General features: G+C 42.1%; 1 protein-coding gene across 5 annotated transcripts in view; it reads right to left on the bottom strand.

The window, feature by feature from the left end:
- LOC113414229 (uncharacterized) overlaps window positions 1–17276 on the bottom strand; it is a 53826-nt gene that overhangs the window by 3810 nt on the left and 32740 nt on the right. For 3 of the 5 annotated variants that reach the window (XM_087952612.1, XM_087952611.1, XM_087952610.1), the window contains 5 exons: window positions 16184–16252; window positions 14528–14573; window positions 13583–13654; window positions 11088–11172; window positions 10371–10478 (listed from right to left, as the gene is read on the bottom strand). In XM_087952612.1, the coding sequence (XP_087808738.1) occupies window positions 10371–10478; window positions 11088–11172; window positions 13583–13654; window positions 14528–14573; window positions 16184–16252 (380 nt within the window). Of the gene's footprint in view, window positions 1–3726; window positions 3800–10370; window positions 10479–11087; window positions 11173–13582; window positions 13655–14527; window positions 14574–16183; window positions 16253–17276 lie in introns of all 5 variants that reach the window. The other 2 variants (XM_087952609.1, XM_087952608.1) reach the window with 1 other exon arrangement.

Consider the following 17276-nt stretch of genomic DNA (forward strand, 5'->3'; position numbering starts at 1 on the left):
TGGTCACTTGGTCGTTTTTTGCGACCTTCTGACAAGACAAGTCAGTGGGGAAGCCAGATTCACTTAACAACCGGGTTACTAACTTAACAACTGCAGTGATATACCTAGCAACTGTGGCAAGAAAGCCATAAAATGGGTCAAAACTCATTTAACAACTGCCTTATTAAGCAACGAAAATTTTGGTTTCAATTGAGACTTTGGTTTCAGATTGAGACTTTGGGAAAAGTGCAAAGAAGAGCAACTGATGATTAAAGGCCTGGAGGCTAAAACATATGAAAAACTGTTGAAGGATTTGGGTTTGGCTAGTCTAAATCAGAGGTCTCCAACCTTGGCAACTTTAAGACTTGTGGACTTCAACTCCCAGAGTTCCTCAGCAAGCAAACTGGACAATTACTTACCTGACATGGTATAGGATTTCCAGTTTAAGCAGGAGGGTGGATTATATTTATTTATTTATTTATTTATTTGATTTGCCAATTGTTTACAAGATAATAAGTATAAGTGTATACATAGTTGTGAATACATGAAATGGGTACATATAAGAAAAATAAAAGAATAAGAGAAACAATAGGACAGGGACGGTAGGCACGTTGGTGCGCTTATGCACGCCCCCTACAGACCTCTTAGGAAAGGGGTGAGGTCAATAGTAGACAGTCTAAGGTTAAAGTTTTTGGGGTTTGGGAAGAGACTACAGAGTCGGGTAGAGTATTCCAGACATTGACCACTCTATTGCTGAAGTCGTATTTCCTGCAATCAAGTTTGGTGCGGTTTACTTTGAGTTTGTATCTATTGTGTGCTCTTGTGTTTGTTATGGTTGAAGCTGAAGTATTCATTGACAGGTAGGACATTGCAATGTATGATTTTATATACCATGCTTAAGTCAGACCGAAGACGGCGTAATTCAAGGTTTTCTAGTTCTAGAATTTCAAGTCTGGTGGCATAAGGTATTCTACAAACAGTAGAAGAGTGGAGAACTCTTCTTGTGAAATATTTCTGGACTTTCTCAATTGTGTTAATATCAGATACGTAATGAGGGTTCCAGACTGATGAACTGTATTCGAGTATTGGTCTAGCAAATGTTTTGTATGCTCTGGTTAGTAGTGTGATATTACCAGAGAAAAAGCTACGTAGGATTAGGTTAACAACTCTTAATGCCTTTTTGGCTATGTAGTTGCAGTGGGCTCTAGCACTTAGATCATTAGAGGTGAGTATTCCAAGGTCCTTTACAGAGCTTGGGTCATCAACAAGATCTTGGCTATTCAGCTTGTATTTTATTTTCTGATTTTTTTGCCAATATGTAGGACAGAGCATTTATTTGTTGAGATTTGAAGTTGCCATTTGTTTGACCACTCTGATACATAGTCAAGATCTTTTTGTAGGGTAGCAGTATTGTCTGTATTGACTTCAAGGTTCCTTCCAGTTCTATTCTGATTCTGATTTGTGATTGTAAGCCAAGGACTACCTGTATATAACTGTTCTCCCTCCTCAATCACAGTACCCATCCCACCCTTTCCTTAGCTTAATATTTCGTTATTTCTGCAAGAAAGACTGCGGTAGAAAAGGGAGTCTCTTCTACATTCAGGAGAGAAGCCTCTATATGACCAGGTAAGCTCCCTTCCCAAGAAGGGTGGATTGGCTACAGGTTTTGCCAAACATCTTTGGTGCACTCAACTATCTTTTGATCTTTCCATCATCTACCTGTTGATGCTTGTAAAACTGTAGACATTGCCTGCGGGCATGTGACCTACACATAAGTACCCAAGAGTCTTAAATGGATTTTGAATCTTCCTATTTAAGTCAAGCCCAACAGTGGGGATTTAAAGAACTAGCAAGCTAGGTGAAGTAGGCTAAAATTCAGGCTCATTTCCTGAAATAGCCAAATGGTTGCAGGTTGAGGTTGTAGCTTAGATGTTCTTCCCAGATAACTAGTGCAGCAGCTGCCAACTGGGAGAAGGTGGCATGAGTTCAAGCAAAACTTGCAAGTGATACGGGTGTGAACAGATACTTTTGCACAAAAATCAGATTGCGTAAGAATCAGCCCCTGCATTCTTTCTCTTCGATGCAATTCTGCCTTAAGGTAGCTGGTGAAGATGGTAACCTAAGCCTTTGGTGTTCCAATTTCTCTTATATTTTTATTTTTGCCCCACAGGTCGAGGAAGGCTGACTTCTAAAGCACCTTTTCAAACCTACACATATTTCCGAAAAAAGCCGCAATAGTGATGGCTATTGGTATTTATTCTGATATTGTAGAGCAGTATTTCTCAGCTTTAATAACTTTAAACCTAATTTAGACCTCCCTAAATTAAAAACCAAAAAACAACTAGAAAAAAGGTCATATTTGTCAATGGTTTACTTATGCTCAGTTGACATAGGGGTTCAAATTGGATGAGAAGTATTTTGTTTTGATGAATAAGAAAACTGATTTTCAATTGGACTTCTGTACTAAAGGTGAATTTAAATGTCTATGAATATGGAAGATGAATATGTTAAATATGGTATGACAATAGACAAACAGCTTTGGATAGAGCTTAATCCTTTAAGCAATGAGAGGCTAGGCAGAGAAAGGGTTTGACATTTTCATTGAATTACAATTTAAAATATATATTTTTAATATATAAGATGTACCATTGATACAGGTAGTCTTCATAACATGACTGTAATAGAGCCTGCCCATCATGGTCGTAACTTGTGATGATCATAAAGTGGGCCAGGCACGTGACTCTCCTGATTTTATGACCTTTTTTAATGGCAGTCATTAAGTCAATGTCATGGTTGTTAAGCAAACCCATGCTTTTCTATGGACTGATTTTGTCAAAAACATTTGTAAAATGCAATCACATGATCATGGCATGCAAACAAAATGCAGCCTGGTTGCTTTATGCCCAATGTATGGTTGCCAGTCAAGGGCTACCTACAGTATATTTTAACAACTGATAAATTATCATATAAGGATATGTCAAATATATGTTGGAAATTTAACCAATCTGATTCTGAAGGTATTTCCATCATGTTTGGAAGACTTGTAAGAAAGCTAATAAACATTGAGAACAGATTTATAATTTTATTTCAAATATTTTTTTAAAAAATGTACAATTGAAGCCCAAGGTTTTCTTCTAGATTTGATAAACAGGTTTTTTTTTTTTTGGGGGGGTGGGGGGGGGAACGAAAGGACTTTGCTTTTATATATTGCTGGCTGAGGAATTTTGGGAATTGAAGACCAGACATCTTGAACTTGCTAAAGTTAAAAAAAATGATGCAGAGAGTAAGGGGGATGACCTGACAGAGATATGCAGGCTCAGTTGCCTAGGGCCTGAGGCCTTTTGTAACGTTCAGAAGCAGCTCAGACAAACAACACCCTAGTTCGCTGAACTATCAGAGGAACAGATACAGCATCATCAGACTTTCAAGATGCTATTACTATAGTGCTACTCCATAAAAGTAGGTTTATCCATCCTGTGGAGTTGATTTCATGGTTTGGTTTATCTAGTGAGGCCGAGAGATAAATATTCTCCTAAACATTTGCGTGTCAGCTGTCATTTCAGTGTAAACTCTTTAGATCAGTTGCAAAAAAATGCAGCCAGATAATCCTGCTCCCCGCTCAATACGAATTTGCTCCCAAGGTTGAGGCTGATTTAAAGCACAGAAAAGTCATTAAATCCGTGGGAAGTAATCTAATTAACCATTCATCAATTAATGTGACTTCATTTAAGAAACATGTAAACGTACGTAACATTTTTTGTAGTCTGGTCCTTGATTGCGAAACAGTTGTATACTTCTCAGGCATCCAAGAGGGAAGAGGCTGAAAAAAGGTCGAGATAGTGACCACAACTACACAATCAAAGCCCCCCCGCCTCCTTTTTGCATATATCATACAAAAGGAGGGGGCATCAGTCAGGTAGTCACAGCTGCAATCTTGATTTTTTTGAACCCCACCGACTCCCTTATGGATACTTCTGATGCCCCTTTTTTGACAGAATTAATATTATAATATATTAACTCTCTGCTTCTGTTAGAATAGCATCGCTGAGTAGTGGAGTGCAGATCCATCTCTGATTGGGCCCTCTCTAGATGTTGCTAAAAACCAGTTTCCAAGATCTTAAACTAATCTTTAGTGCTGAGGAATGTCAAGAGTTGAAGTTTAGAATTACACCTATGTTCAGCACTAGGGAAAAGTTGAGGGCTTCAATGGGACTTACTTCCTCGACTAGTCCTCGACTTGCAAACGGAATGGAACAAGTTGGCCAACTCGCCATGGGACAATTCAACAAATACAAAAGTTAACTTAATTTTGATGAAACCATAACCATCAATAAAATAAAAACGTCAGTCCAGAAATACAATAATTTTGATGAAAACTTGGTCATCAATAATAAAAGTACTTGAATAAAACTATTAATGCAGCTGTCAGAGTCCCTCTTTCTTCTTCCCCCTCCTTCTTATGGCAACTTGAGAGCAAAACAGGAATGCTTTATGAATTGACAAAAGCACTGAATTGTCCCATGGTGAGTTGTCCTGCGGCAACTTGGCCGCAGTGAGTTGACCATGGCCAGTTGTCTTAGGCCCCCTTATGACCGCAAGTGAGACCAGAGTTTCCACTGCTAAGTAAGGGGGTTATTAAGTGATTTTACAACCTTTTTTGTTCATGGTCATTAATTGAAAAATAGCAACTGTTAAGTGAATCAGGCTATCGATAACCAAATCTGTATTTCCCCCATTGACTTTGCTTGTAAGAAGCCAGCTGGGAGGGTCACCAATGGCAATCAAATAACCCCAGAATGCTGCCAACTGTGGTAAATCCAGGCTGGTTGCCAAGTGCCTGAAATTTAATCACACAATCCTGGGGGTGCTGCTATGGTTATAAGTGCAAGGATCGGTTGTAACTAAAAAAAAAAAAATTAAGTGTGAAAAAATTTGTAACTTTGAACGGTGGCTAAACAAATAATTTTAAATTGAGGCATGTCAGCAATTGCCTCAGATTTGAAGGAGGAATTGAAATAGGAACCCAGTGGAAAAGAAACTTTAACAAGAGGGTTGACTTAAGGATAAAAAACAGTCCACATTTGTTCTTATGATAGAGGCTGATAAGAGAGAGGCACATTTTGAAATGAGAGAGGATGGTTTTGCCCTCCTCTGCCAAGATTATGTAATATGGAGACTGTCTTCATTCCAGGCTATCTTCATCTCTCCTTGTCACACAAACCAGAGAAGATGCCTCCTCTCTGCCAATAGTTATAGAACAAGAAAGAGCTAGCTGAAGGTGAAAGAAACTACACTGAAGGTGACTAAGAGAAGGTGTCACCACCCTCACAACTCACGTTAATTCTTCCTTCAAGGAAATAAGAAAAACTTCCTTGAGGTAAAACCATTCAATAATTAAAGGAATGGATAGCAAGCAGTAGCAGCGTCTTTCTAGTAACCCAAGGAGCTATCTCAGAATGGCTTCTGGGATCGTGGACGATACAACCATTGGTTTAGTGACCGTTTGAAATTACAAATTTTACAAATGTGACTTATGATGGTTTTTTCACACTTAGAACTGTTGCAGCAACTCCCGTGGTCATGTGATTAAAATTCAAAATGCTCGGCAACTGGCGGTTTTTTTGGGGGGGGGGGACTGTTGCAGTGTCCCTGGTCATGTGATCACCTTTTGCGACCTTCTGACAAGCAAAGTCAATGGAGAAGGCAGATTCACCTAAACAACTATGTGACTAACTTAACAACTGCAGGGATTCACTAAACAACTGTGGCAAGAATGGTCGTAAAATGAGGCAAAACCAGAGGTGGTATTCAAAAGGTTCTGACCAGTTCTGGAGAACCAGTAGTGGAAATTTTGAGTAGTTTGGAGAACTGGCAAACACCAACCCTCTGGCTGGATATTTTACAGTATCCGTCAAGCCCGAAATAGACATATGTGTAGCCATTTTAGTTAGGCTTAGTATATATTCTTTTTCTTACTTTCTCTTTGGCGGTCATGGGGGAAGGGTTTTGGGCTTGCCACATTCCTAAGTGGGGAGGAGTGGAGATAAAGAGAGTTGTTTAGGCTAGGTGATTCTTCTTCCCGTGGGAAAACGAACTGACTGTGCTTAGGCCCCTTGAGGTGGAGATTTATGACATCAAGCAACATTGAATTACTTCTGTTGGAGAATGTGACTTCTAGGGGTTGTGTCAGATCCGGAATTATCACGGACTTTGCCAGTTTGATGCTTTCCTAAATAAAAGAAATTTTCTTGGAAAATAAACTTTGCTTTTTTCTTTTAAAATGGATTTTGTCACTTGGAAACCTGACATTATTCCAGATCATGTCCCCTGCTACGCCCATAAAGCCACGCCCACAGAACCGGTAGTAAAAAAAAATTTGAATCCCTCCACTGGGCAAAACTCACTTAACAACCATCTCACTTAGCAACAGAAATATTGGGCTCAATAATGAACCGTAAATCAAGGACTACCTGTACACACAAGTCCAGAAACTGAGAATCATCCCGTGTATCAACAAACATTGTCTAGGCGGGTATTGAAGGATCTGTTGAAGGTAAATCACTGGACTGACAGCTGTAAATTCTGATAAATTGGCACCTGCCAGAAGGCTAGAAGAGCACAAAAGTTGTTCCTGGCTTCAAACCAGAGAAGATGGATGATTTGGGAAATTATAGGCCAGTAGATTGGATGTCTACACTAGACGGTGATACTTGTGAACATATGTAAAGGAGCTCAGCAATTAGCAAGGGCCAGCATGAGTTTGTCACAAACAAATTATGCCCGATTAATCTTATCTCCCTTTTTGAAATACCGTATTTATCGGCGTATAACACGCACAGGCGTATAACACGCATCTTCATTTTAAGAGGGAAATTTCAGGAAAGCGCCCGTTTCACCCCCACTCCCACCCCCCGCGCGCGCTTCAATCCACAGTGTCCCATTCTGCCTGCCTGCCTGCCTGCCTTAGTTTCTGGTTGTTTGGGAGCAGCTTCGGCTGAGAATAATAACTATTCGCCTCTTTTACTCAGCCGAAGCTGTTCCGATTCAACCATTAACGAAGGCAGGCAGGCAGGCAGAACGGAGCACTGCGGGCGGGCGGGCGGGCGGGGGGGGGAGAACGGGCGCTTCAGGAAGCCCCGCTTCTTTGAAGCAGTTTCTTCCTGTGCTGGTGGAGGAGCGAGAGAGCGACTGACAGAGCTGACCCAGAGAGAAGGACAGGCTTCGGTTGCTTCCTCCCTCCCCTTCTTTCATTTGTGTCCTTGATCCCCGATCCCAGCAGCATTCACCGAAGGCTTCTTAACATTATATCGGCGTATAACACGCATACATCATTTGCCCCCTATTTTCAGGGGGAAAAAAGTGCGTGTTATACGCCGATAAATACGGTAGTATTAGCTTACTAGGGAGAATGCTCTGGGCACAGAGTACCTTGATTTCAGCAAAGCATTTAACGAAGTGTCTCATGATGCTTTGATGAATAAAATGGTAAAATGTAGGCTAGAGGCTCCTAGTGATTCACAACTGGCTAATGACCACACCCAGAGAGTCGGTACAAATGCTTCCACATCAGATTGGAAACCAGTTAAGAGAGATGCCACAGGACTCTGTTTTAGCTTCCAACGTATTTGCTAATGATCTGAATAATGGGATTAAGTGGATGATTATTTAGGGATGACACAAAACTAGGAGTGTCTGCCACTTTAGAAGGTTCAGAAAGATCTACACAGGATTGAACCGTGGGACAAAATGAACAGGGTGAAATTTAATTGGGAGAAATGTTGGAAAGTTGTATCTTATGATTGATGATGAATGTATTTATGATTATGATCATTATTTGTAGCTTGTTTGACCAATAAAAAAATTCTATTCTATTCTAAAAGGAAAAAGTCAACTAATCTAATCAAAAGCAACCTAGATCTAAGGAGAACTATTAACCAGTGGAACAACTTGCCTCCAGAAGTTGCGGAAGCTCCATTGCTATAGTTTTTACAGAGGTTGGACAGCCATATGTCTGAAATGGTATAGGGTCTCCTGCTTGGACTAGAAGACTTCCAAGGTCCTACCAACTCTCTTATTCTGTTCTGTTCAAGTATCCAATAGCAGAGGATATGTTCCTCTAATCTGGAGGTCCTCAAACAAAGGTTAGAATTGCAACTTACAACCATAATGTAAAGTAGAATTTCGGCAATAGGTTGTTGCGATTGTAAGCTGAGGTACAATTTTACAACCGGTTTTAGGAAGGTCATAAAGTAAGTCACTATGATCATATATTGGATCACATAGTTGCTAAACAAATCATGTGGTCATTAAGTGAATCCAGCATATCCAATGGATTTGTGCTGCTTTCTGCGATTCGCAAATCCCAGTCAAATATCTATGGAATGCTGCAGTTGGTCATAAATATGAACAGGATCCAAGTTTCCAAAATGTGATCATATGACCATGGGGAGGGGCAGTCATAACTTCAAGGACAAATTATAAGCAGCTTTCATTAAAGCCCACTGTTAACTTTGAACAATAATTAAACTATCAGTTGTAAATCGTGTACCACCTGTAGCATGAAGGTTTAGCAGATTCTATATCAAACATGGGCTGGAGTAGATTATCTCTGAAAACTCTGGGAGGGAGGGATGCCTTTGAAGCAGTGTTGACTCCCGGCAACTGCATGGACTGGTCCCTACAATTTTAGAAGTTATTTGCCATTGCTACCTTCCTGGGGCTGAGAGAGAAGGACTGGCTCAAGGTCACCCAACTGGTTTCCATACCCATTCATGACTAGAACTTACGGTCTCCCAAATTCCAGCCTTATACCTTAATCACTGTATCAACTTGGCCATTTTAAGGAATGTTTGGAACAGTGAACAGTCCTTCTATGGTATTTTTGTATTAGATACATGATCAGCTTCATTCCATTTTTTGAGACTATACTAGTGTTTTTTAGTCACTAGTCAGAATTTTACTCTGAGGTATATTGGAGGTTCCCAACCCCTGGTCCGTGGACCGGTACCGCTCCATAGTCTGTTGGGAACCGGGCCATGCGTGCGGCAGGTGAGTGCACAAAGCTTCATCTGTGCATGCGTGGGATCTAGGTTGCACGCGTGAAACCATCCCCTCCCTGAGGACCGTGGAGATCAAGAAGGACCTTAGCGTCCTAGTGGATGTTCACTTGAATATGAGCCAGCAATGTGCAGCCGCCGCCAAAAAAGCTAATACAATCCTTGGTTTATAAACAAAGGCAGTGATGGCTAACCTATGACACACGTGTCACTTGTGACACGCCGAGGCACTTTGACTGACACGCCTGTTGGTGTGGGGAAAACCTGCACATTTAGAGGCTGCCTGTGCTCTGCTCCAATCCCTGCTCCCTGCTTGTTGCGTGGAGGCGTGGTGTCACCGCTGCCGCAAGATCTTTGCAGCAGAGAACCAGTTTTAACCGCCATAAACTGAGGTTTGTCAGTTTCATTACCTCAGGAACGCTACAGGAGGAAAGGAGATCCATGAGGTTCACAGCCCTGTAAGGTGGCCTTCCGATCCCCACATCCTGCACCTGCAGCCCTGAGACCAGGGAGACGAGTTTCACAGCCCTGTGTGATCACCCCAGCCCAGTCCGTCATAAACCAAATTATTGATATTTCTTGAAGTGACACATGACCCGAGGAAGGCTACACTTTTTCCCGATTTTCGACACACCAAGCTGAAAAGGTTAGCCATCACTGAACAAAGGGATAGAATCCCAATCACGTAAAGAATTAGTACCACTTTATAAAGCCTTAGTAAGACCACATTTGGAATATTGCATCCAGCTTTGGTCACCGCATTACCAAAAAGATGTTGAGACTTTGGAAAACGTGTAAAGAAGAGCAACTAAGACGATTAAAGGCCTGGAGACTGAAACATAAGAACGACTGCAGGATTTGCATTTGGTTAGTCCAGAAAAAAGAAGGACTAGTGGGGACATGATAGTAATATTCCAGTATTTGAGAGGCTGCCACAAAGAAGAGGGAGTCAATTTATTTTCCAAAGTACCAGAAGGCAGGAGAAGAAACAATGGATGGAAACTAATCAAGGAGAGAAGCAACCTGGAATTGAGGAGAAACTCCCAACAGTGAGGACAATTAACCAGTGGAACAGCTTGCCTCCAGAAATCGTGGACGCTCCAACACCGGAGGATTTTAAGAAGATTCTAGACAGTCACTTATCTGAAATAGCACTAGGTTCTCCTGCTTGAGCAGGGGGCTGGACTAGAAGACCTCCAAGGTCCCTTCCAGCTCTATTCTGATTCTGTCACTATTGCCTCTGCTGCCAGTCCGTGGAGCCAGGAAGGTTGGGGGACCGTTGCTGTGTATACAATATTGTCTAACTCTGTACATATTAAGAAACAAAACACTCACTGATGCTGAAGGTCCAGTTCAGGCCAAGCCCCCATGGAAGTCAGCTGTTCTTCCAGCTGGATGATACGCAGACCAATGTACCCCGAAGAACAAAGTAGGAGAATGACCCTATGGGAGACGCAAACGAAGCTTGTTCAAAAGTCAGCATTGGGAAAAGAAGTAACATCTGAGACTATTCCTAGTTTAGCCCTGAAAGCTGTAGTGTAGTACTAAAGAGCTACAAGAGCCAGACTCTAAAATAGTTTGAATAACAGTCATCAGAGCAAATTGGGTTTTAGTCTTCTATTTAATTTTCTTCATTTTAATCATGTTGCATTCCTTTTTTTAAAAAAAACCTTTTAAAGCTGTCCAGTCACTGCAATAGTGAAAAGAGTGGCATAAAAAAAAAATTGAACCATTTTCCTTCATTCCTTTACCCACAATTCATATATTTTAAAAAATAAAAATCGGATTGTCGGGAAATCTGTTCCTAGCATTCCAGAGGCTCGCTTTAAATAGCAGAGAAACAGATTCCAGCTAACTTCTGCCTAGTTGTATAACAGTTCAACAGTTGAACCAATTAAGCCATAAGGTGGGGAGCTTTTCTTTGCTGGATGTTCAGAAAGAAGTTAAGGCAGTTTTCTATCTGAAAATTTGGATTTCTGCACCAAGAAATCAAGGTTGGATTGGATGGCCTCGATAGCCCCTTCAAACAGCAGGGTTTTAAGGTTCACTCACAAAAAGAGGTAGATGATTATAATTGTGTTGAAACGGCACAGTGGCATCCTCCGGTTTCCTACTGACTTCATCGTCTGCCCTGCCTCTGCCAAAAAAAAGTTAAACACGGTTCATTACAAGATGGAGACAAAGATAACCAGATCCTTGTTTATTAAAACAACAGCAACACCAGGATGATTGGGAAATTTTACTCAGTTTGCAAACAGCACCTCAAGGAATAGAGCTAAATACCAAAAGGGGAATTAATTGACCAACGCATGCAAGTAGTCCTCAAGTAACAACCATTTGTTAAGCCACCGTTCAAAGTTACAACAGCCCTGAAAAAAGGGACTTATGACCATGGTTGTGTTTCCACCAGGGGTGGGATTCAGCTGGTTTGCACCACTTTGGGCAAACCAGCTGTTAAATCCGGCGTTATCAAAGTGGATCCTCTGCAGGGGTGGGATTCAAATTTTTTAACAACCAGTTTTGTGGGCATGGCTTAGTTGGTGGGCATGGCTTGGTGGTCATGTGACTGGGTGGACGTGGCTTGGTGGTCATGTTATTGGCTGGGCGTGGCCAACTCAACATCACTCACATTGAGGCACGCATCTCCTCGCCTGGCCTCTCATGACTGTGGAGATGCTGCAACAGTAAGTGTGAAAAATGGTCATGTCACTTTTTTCAGTGCAATTGTAACTTTGAATGGTCACTCCACACAAGCAAAGTACCAGCAAAGGAAGGGGAAAAAACTCCAGAGAAGTTCCAGAGACAGGAAGTCTAGTCCTGCCAAGAATGTAATAAGGGTTAACGGAGAGACAGTTTCTGTAAGCAACACCAGAATGTTTCCTTCCTGCCTTCCTTACAGGATTAGGCCAGTAATTTCTTCTAACAACCGGTTCTCCGAACTGCTCAGAATGTTAACAACCGGTTCTAGCGAATAGGTGCGAACTGGTAGAATCCCACCCCTGATCCTGGGTGTTGGCTGCACTGTAATGGAGAAATGGGCAAAGGCCGTTTGCGAGGGAAGAAGAAGGCCGCTTTCCCTCTTTCTTCTCCCTGCTCCTCCTCCTTCCCTCGTGCCGACTGTTCCGTTTCCTGTTTCTCCATTGCAGCGCAGCACAGCACCCAGCATCCACTTTCAATTTCATTGTACGCATGTTGTGCATTGACAATAAACGTTTGATTTGATTTGATAATGGGATGAGGTGGGAAATTTAACAACCGGTTCACCCAGGGTCAGGTTGGCCATGGTGGGAGGCTTGTCCCACATGTGCAGAGGAGGTTGGAGGACAGGGATGGGACATGCCTCCCATGACAGCCAACCTGAGCCTGGGCGAACTGGTTGTTAAATTATTTGAATCGCACCATTGGTTCCCACGGTCATGTGATCAAAATTTATGTGCTTGGCACCAGCATGTATTTACAATGGTTGCAGCCTCCTGGGCCCTGTGATCTTTATACTTGTGACCTTCCCAGCCAGCTCTGATAAACAAAACCAACGAGACAAGCCAGATGTCCAGTCAAAAATATTTATCTTGTTTTTTAGAGTTGTCAGCAGAAAGGGAGTGGGGGGGGGGAGTAATGCATACCTTAGATAATTGCTAGGTGGCTGAAGCTTCTGGCACGCAAGATTATTACTGGGGAGCATGATTGATGACTCTTGGCTATGGATGTGTCCCACTGGAGAATATACATCCAGGGGTGGGGGGAAGACCAGGGTCAAGGGTGAGATGAATGTTGTGTCTCAGTGTCGGCTGCACACAGGTAATGCCGACAAGCTCACTCCTAATAAATTATTTTTTGAGAGATGCGGCTAGAGACTCATGATTCGAATAGGGGTGGATTGTCGGAGCCCTGACACCAGATTCACTTAATGACTTCATCATTCACTTAACAATTGCACTGATTTGCTTAACTGTGGCAAAAAGGTTGTAAAATCAAGCATGGCTCATTTAACAACCACCTTGCTTAGCAATGGAAATTTTGGTCCCAATTCTGGTCATAAGTCAAGGACTACGTATATCTACAGAATTACTCCAGTTTGCAGATCTTCTGCTATTACTAATCTAAAGGCAGTTGGTATTTCCCCTCCATTGTTATTACTGTTCAGTTGGGAGAAACTTGTTCAATTGATGGCAGCCGGGATGCATTTTTTACAGCACTGCATGTCCCAAGATCTGCGGCTGAAATTCTGTAGCAAACCACTGATTTTCAGTGGGGCAATCTTTTTGTTTTAAAATACAAGCTAAAATAGGCATCTTCCGTCTTTATTAGTCCCATGCAACCTGATTTATTAGAATTTCTTCTAGTAAATTTCTTTTGACTTTGCCCCCAATTTAGCCCACCCCTATCATTTAGCCATGAGTATACCCTCTGTGGCTCTTGAAGGCAGGTTTTTTTTTAAAAAAAAGGAACATTCTCTCTACTTCCCAAATATTGTCCACTGTACTGAGAAATCCAGACCAGTTTTGCCCATCCACAATTCTCAAAACTGAAAAGAATTGGTTACTTACTTTGCTGTTTTGTCATCTGCTGTTGCTCCTCGTAAGAGGTTTCATAGGGTATCTGGATCCTGTCTGCCACATCTGTTAAATAAGAAGCAAACCCAAGTACCAGTCAGCACACAGCCTGAGAATTGGCAATGAAAGTGGTGGGTAGTTTTGAGTTTTTCAGAATCACTGATCAGCAGTAAAGGAACAGATTAACAGAGTTGGAAGGGACCTTGTAGGTCATCTAGTCCAGTCACCTCCACCCAAGCAGGAGACCCTACACCATTTCTGACAAATGGCAGTCCAATCTCTTCTTGAAAGCCTCCAGTGATGAAGCTCCCAAAACTTCTGAAGGCAACATCTGTTCCATTGGTTGATATTTCTCACCGTCAGAAAATTTCTCCTTATTTCCAGGTTAAATCTCTCCTTGTTCAGTTTCCATCCATTATTCTTTGTCTGGCCTTCAGGTGCTTTGGAAAATAGCTTGACCCCCTTCCTCTCTGTGGCAGCCCCTCAAATATTAGAACACTGCTATCGTGTCTCCCCTGGTCTTTCTCTTCACCAGACTAGCCATGCCCAGTTCCTGTAACCGTTCTTCATATGTTTTAGTCTCCTTAATCATCCTGGTTGCTCTTCTCTGTACTTTTTCTAGAGTCTCAACATCTTTTTTATAGTGTGTTGACCAAATTTGCCACAGATTAGCATTTGGTAGGATAGCCATGAAGGGCTTGGAAAAGACCATTCAGATGCTACGATATGTGTACAAAGATCGGAATTATACTGCTTTCCCTGTGACAATCTATGGAAGCAAAAGTTGGACTCCGAAGAAGCAGACTAAAGAGAACAGTGGTGCCTTTGAATTTTAGTGTCTATGCAGATTTTCAGTCATCCAGGTCACGGTTATCCCAAAGATACTTTTTCAAAAGGCAACTGGACTTGCTTTTTTCTTGAAGATGTTTTGCTTCTCACCTGTTTTTTCTGGAAAGTTGTAATTTGCATCTGATTCCTTAGAGTTCTACAAAGAAAGAAGAAATGAGGATTGGTTGGGGGAAGACATTTTTTAGAGTGTTCAGAATAATCCAGAAGCTTTTCGCTGAAAGATTGGACTGTACTAGGAATATCTAATCCTCAATTTGTGATAGGTCACTTAGCAACCATTCAAAGTTAAAATGAACCTCCTTGGGGGTACTCCAAAGGTGCTTTTTCAAGAGGCAACTGAACTTTCTGGTTTTTCTTTGAAGATGTTTCGCTTCTCATCCAAGAAGCTTCTTCAGGTCCTTGGAGGTATTTATAACCTGATAAAGAGTTAGCGAAGATAGCCAAATTGACTGCTTTGATTAAATAACACAACTAGTTTTGTTTCTACTTGGAAACTGCTTTTGGACTCTGTACTTGTGGTGGAAAAAAATGAAATGTTGATTTTGGGTTTTGCAGATTAGATAGGTTTGATGCCCAGTGTCCAGTGCCGTGACCTAGAGGTGGAGCTCTCGCCTCACAATCAGGAGGCTGTGATTTTGATCCTAGAAGGCGGCTAATATTTGGAATAGACTCTCCTGCTCGAGCAGGGGGTTGGACTAGATGACCTCCAAGGTACCTTCTAACTCTGTTGTTCTATGTTCTATGACTGTGATGGCGAACCTGTGGCACACGGAGCCATTTGTGCCGGCACGCGAGCTGCAGGCAAACTTACCTCACTGCGCATGTGTGCACCTCACAGCTGATTTTTGGTGGATTTGAGGCCTTTTTCGGCCTCCCAAAGGCTTGAGGAAAGCTTCTTCAGGCGTCTGCAAGCTTTGCAGGCTGAAAACTAGCCCTGTTTTGTCACTTCCTGTTTTTCCGAACATACCGGAAGTGATGAACAGGCCTAGTTTTCGGCCTGCAGCCTGCAGAAGCCTTCCTCAAGCCTTTGGGAAGCCGAAAAAGGCCTCAAACCCACCGAAAATCAGCTGTGAGGCGCAGCTGTGAGATCACAGCTGAGGCGGGGGGGGCATTGCGCGTGTATGTGTAGGGGTGTGGGGAGGTGCACATTGCCTTCTGGGTGCTGCCACGCGAGTGCGAGCGTGCAAGCGTATGCACAGTTTTTGGCACAGGAGCCCCAAAAGGTTAGCCACCACTGTTCTATGATGTTATAGAAATGGCTAGTTTATATTATTATAGCAAAGTAAAAAGCTGAGATCTTGTTACTACCATATTCTTTATTTAAGGATTTACTTAACGACTGCCACAAACAAGGTCATAAAATCAAGTCAGTCACATAGGTCACATTTTATGACCGTCACGATTTACAACCTTGATGGGCAGGCTCCATTACGGTGGTAAGTTGAGGACTACCTGTACTATACATGAGCCATGGGGTTATATCAAATATGGGCTGCAAGAACTGATACAACTAGAGAGGGAAGCAAAGAAGTAGGAAAAAAAAATATTTGAACACTTTGCTGCCTCCTCATGGCCACTTAGATTTTTGTAGCCCAGGCAGGCTTTTCAAGATAATTTAGAAGCAATGTGGCCCTTGAAAGAATGGTTCTGCATTCCTGATTTACACAAAGTCTAACCATTTATATCCTAATAACATAAATGTGTGAAAGAGGATGTTTATATTATTTGTGACTTGAACATACATACCAGGGGTACCTTCAGGAGATGGTCTGAGCTGATGAAAGGTGCAGTTGGACTGCTATTCTGATTGCTGTCCTAGAAGCAACCAAAGAGAAAGAAGATTATTTTCTGACAGTTAGAACAATTAATCTGTGGGACAAATTGCCTCCAGAAGTTGTAAATGCTCCAACGCTGGAAGTTTTAAAGAAGAGACTGGATAACCACTGGTCAGAAAAGGTATAGGGCCGTGATGGCGAACCTATGGCATAGGTGCCACAAGTGGCATGCAGACCCATTTGTGCTGGCACGCGAGCCGCAGGCAAACTTACCTCACTGCACATGCGTGCGCCTCACCGCTGATTATTTTTTTCAGTTGGTTTGAAGCCTTTTTTGGCCTCCCTGTAATACCGGAAGTGACAAAATGGGCCTATAATTCGACCTGAAAAGCTTTGCAGAGGCGTTTTCCAACTCTCTGGGAGGCTGAAAAAGACCTCAAACCAGTTGAAAAAGCAGCTATGAGGCGCAGTGCAGGAAAGGGGGGGAATGTGCATGCATGCACATGGGGAGGGGGGGCACATTGCATTCTGGGTGTTGGCACACAAGTGCGTGCGCGCAACTTTTGGCACAGGAGCCCAAAAAGGTTAGCTACCACTGGTTTCCTGCTTGAGCAGGGGGATGGACTAGAAGATCTCCAAGATCCCTTCCAATTCTGTTCTGTTCTGTTCTGTTCTGTCCTGATCTGATCTGTTTTGTTCTGTTCTACTCTACTCTACTCTACTCTACTCTACTCTACTCTACTCTACTCTATTCTCTAGAATAATTAATCAGTGGAACAACTTGCCTCCAGAAGTTGTAAATGCTCCAACACTGAAGTTTTTAAGAAGAGATTGGACAACCATTTGTCTGAAATGGTATAGGGTTTCCTGCCTAAGCAGGGGGTTGGACTAGAAGACCTCCAAGGTCCCTTCCAACTCTGTTATTCTATTCTATTCTATTCTTCTATTCTATTCTATTCTATTCTGTTCTGTTCTGTTCTATTCTATTCTATTCTATTCTATTCTATTCTATTCTATTCTATTCTATTCTATTCTATTCTATTCTTATCCCTATCCCTATCCCT

The sequence above is a fragment of the Notechis scutatus genome, chromosome 1, assembly GCF_049901735.1.
Source record: "Notechis scutatus isolate UNSWTSFEM ecotype Mainland chromosome 1, rNotScu1.2, whole genome shotgun sequence".
NCBI classification, from domain to species: domain Eukaryota; kingdom Metazoa; phylum Chordata; class Lepidosauria; order Squamata; family Elapidae; genus Notechis; species Notechis scutatus.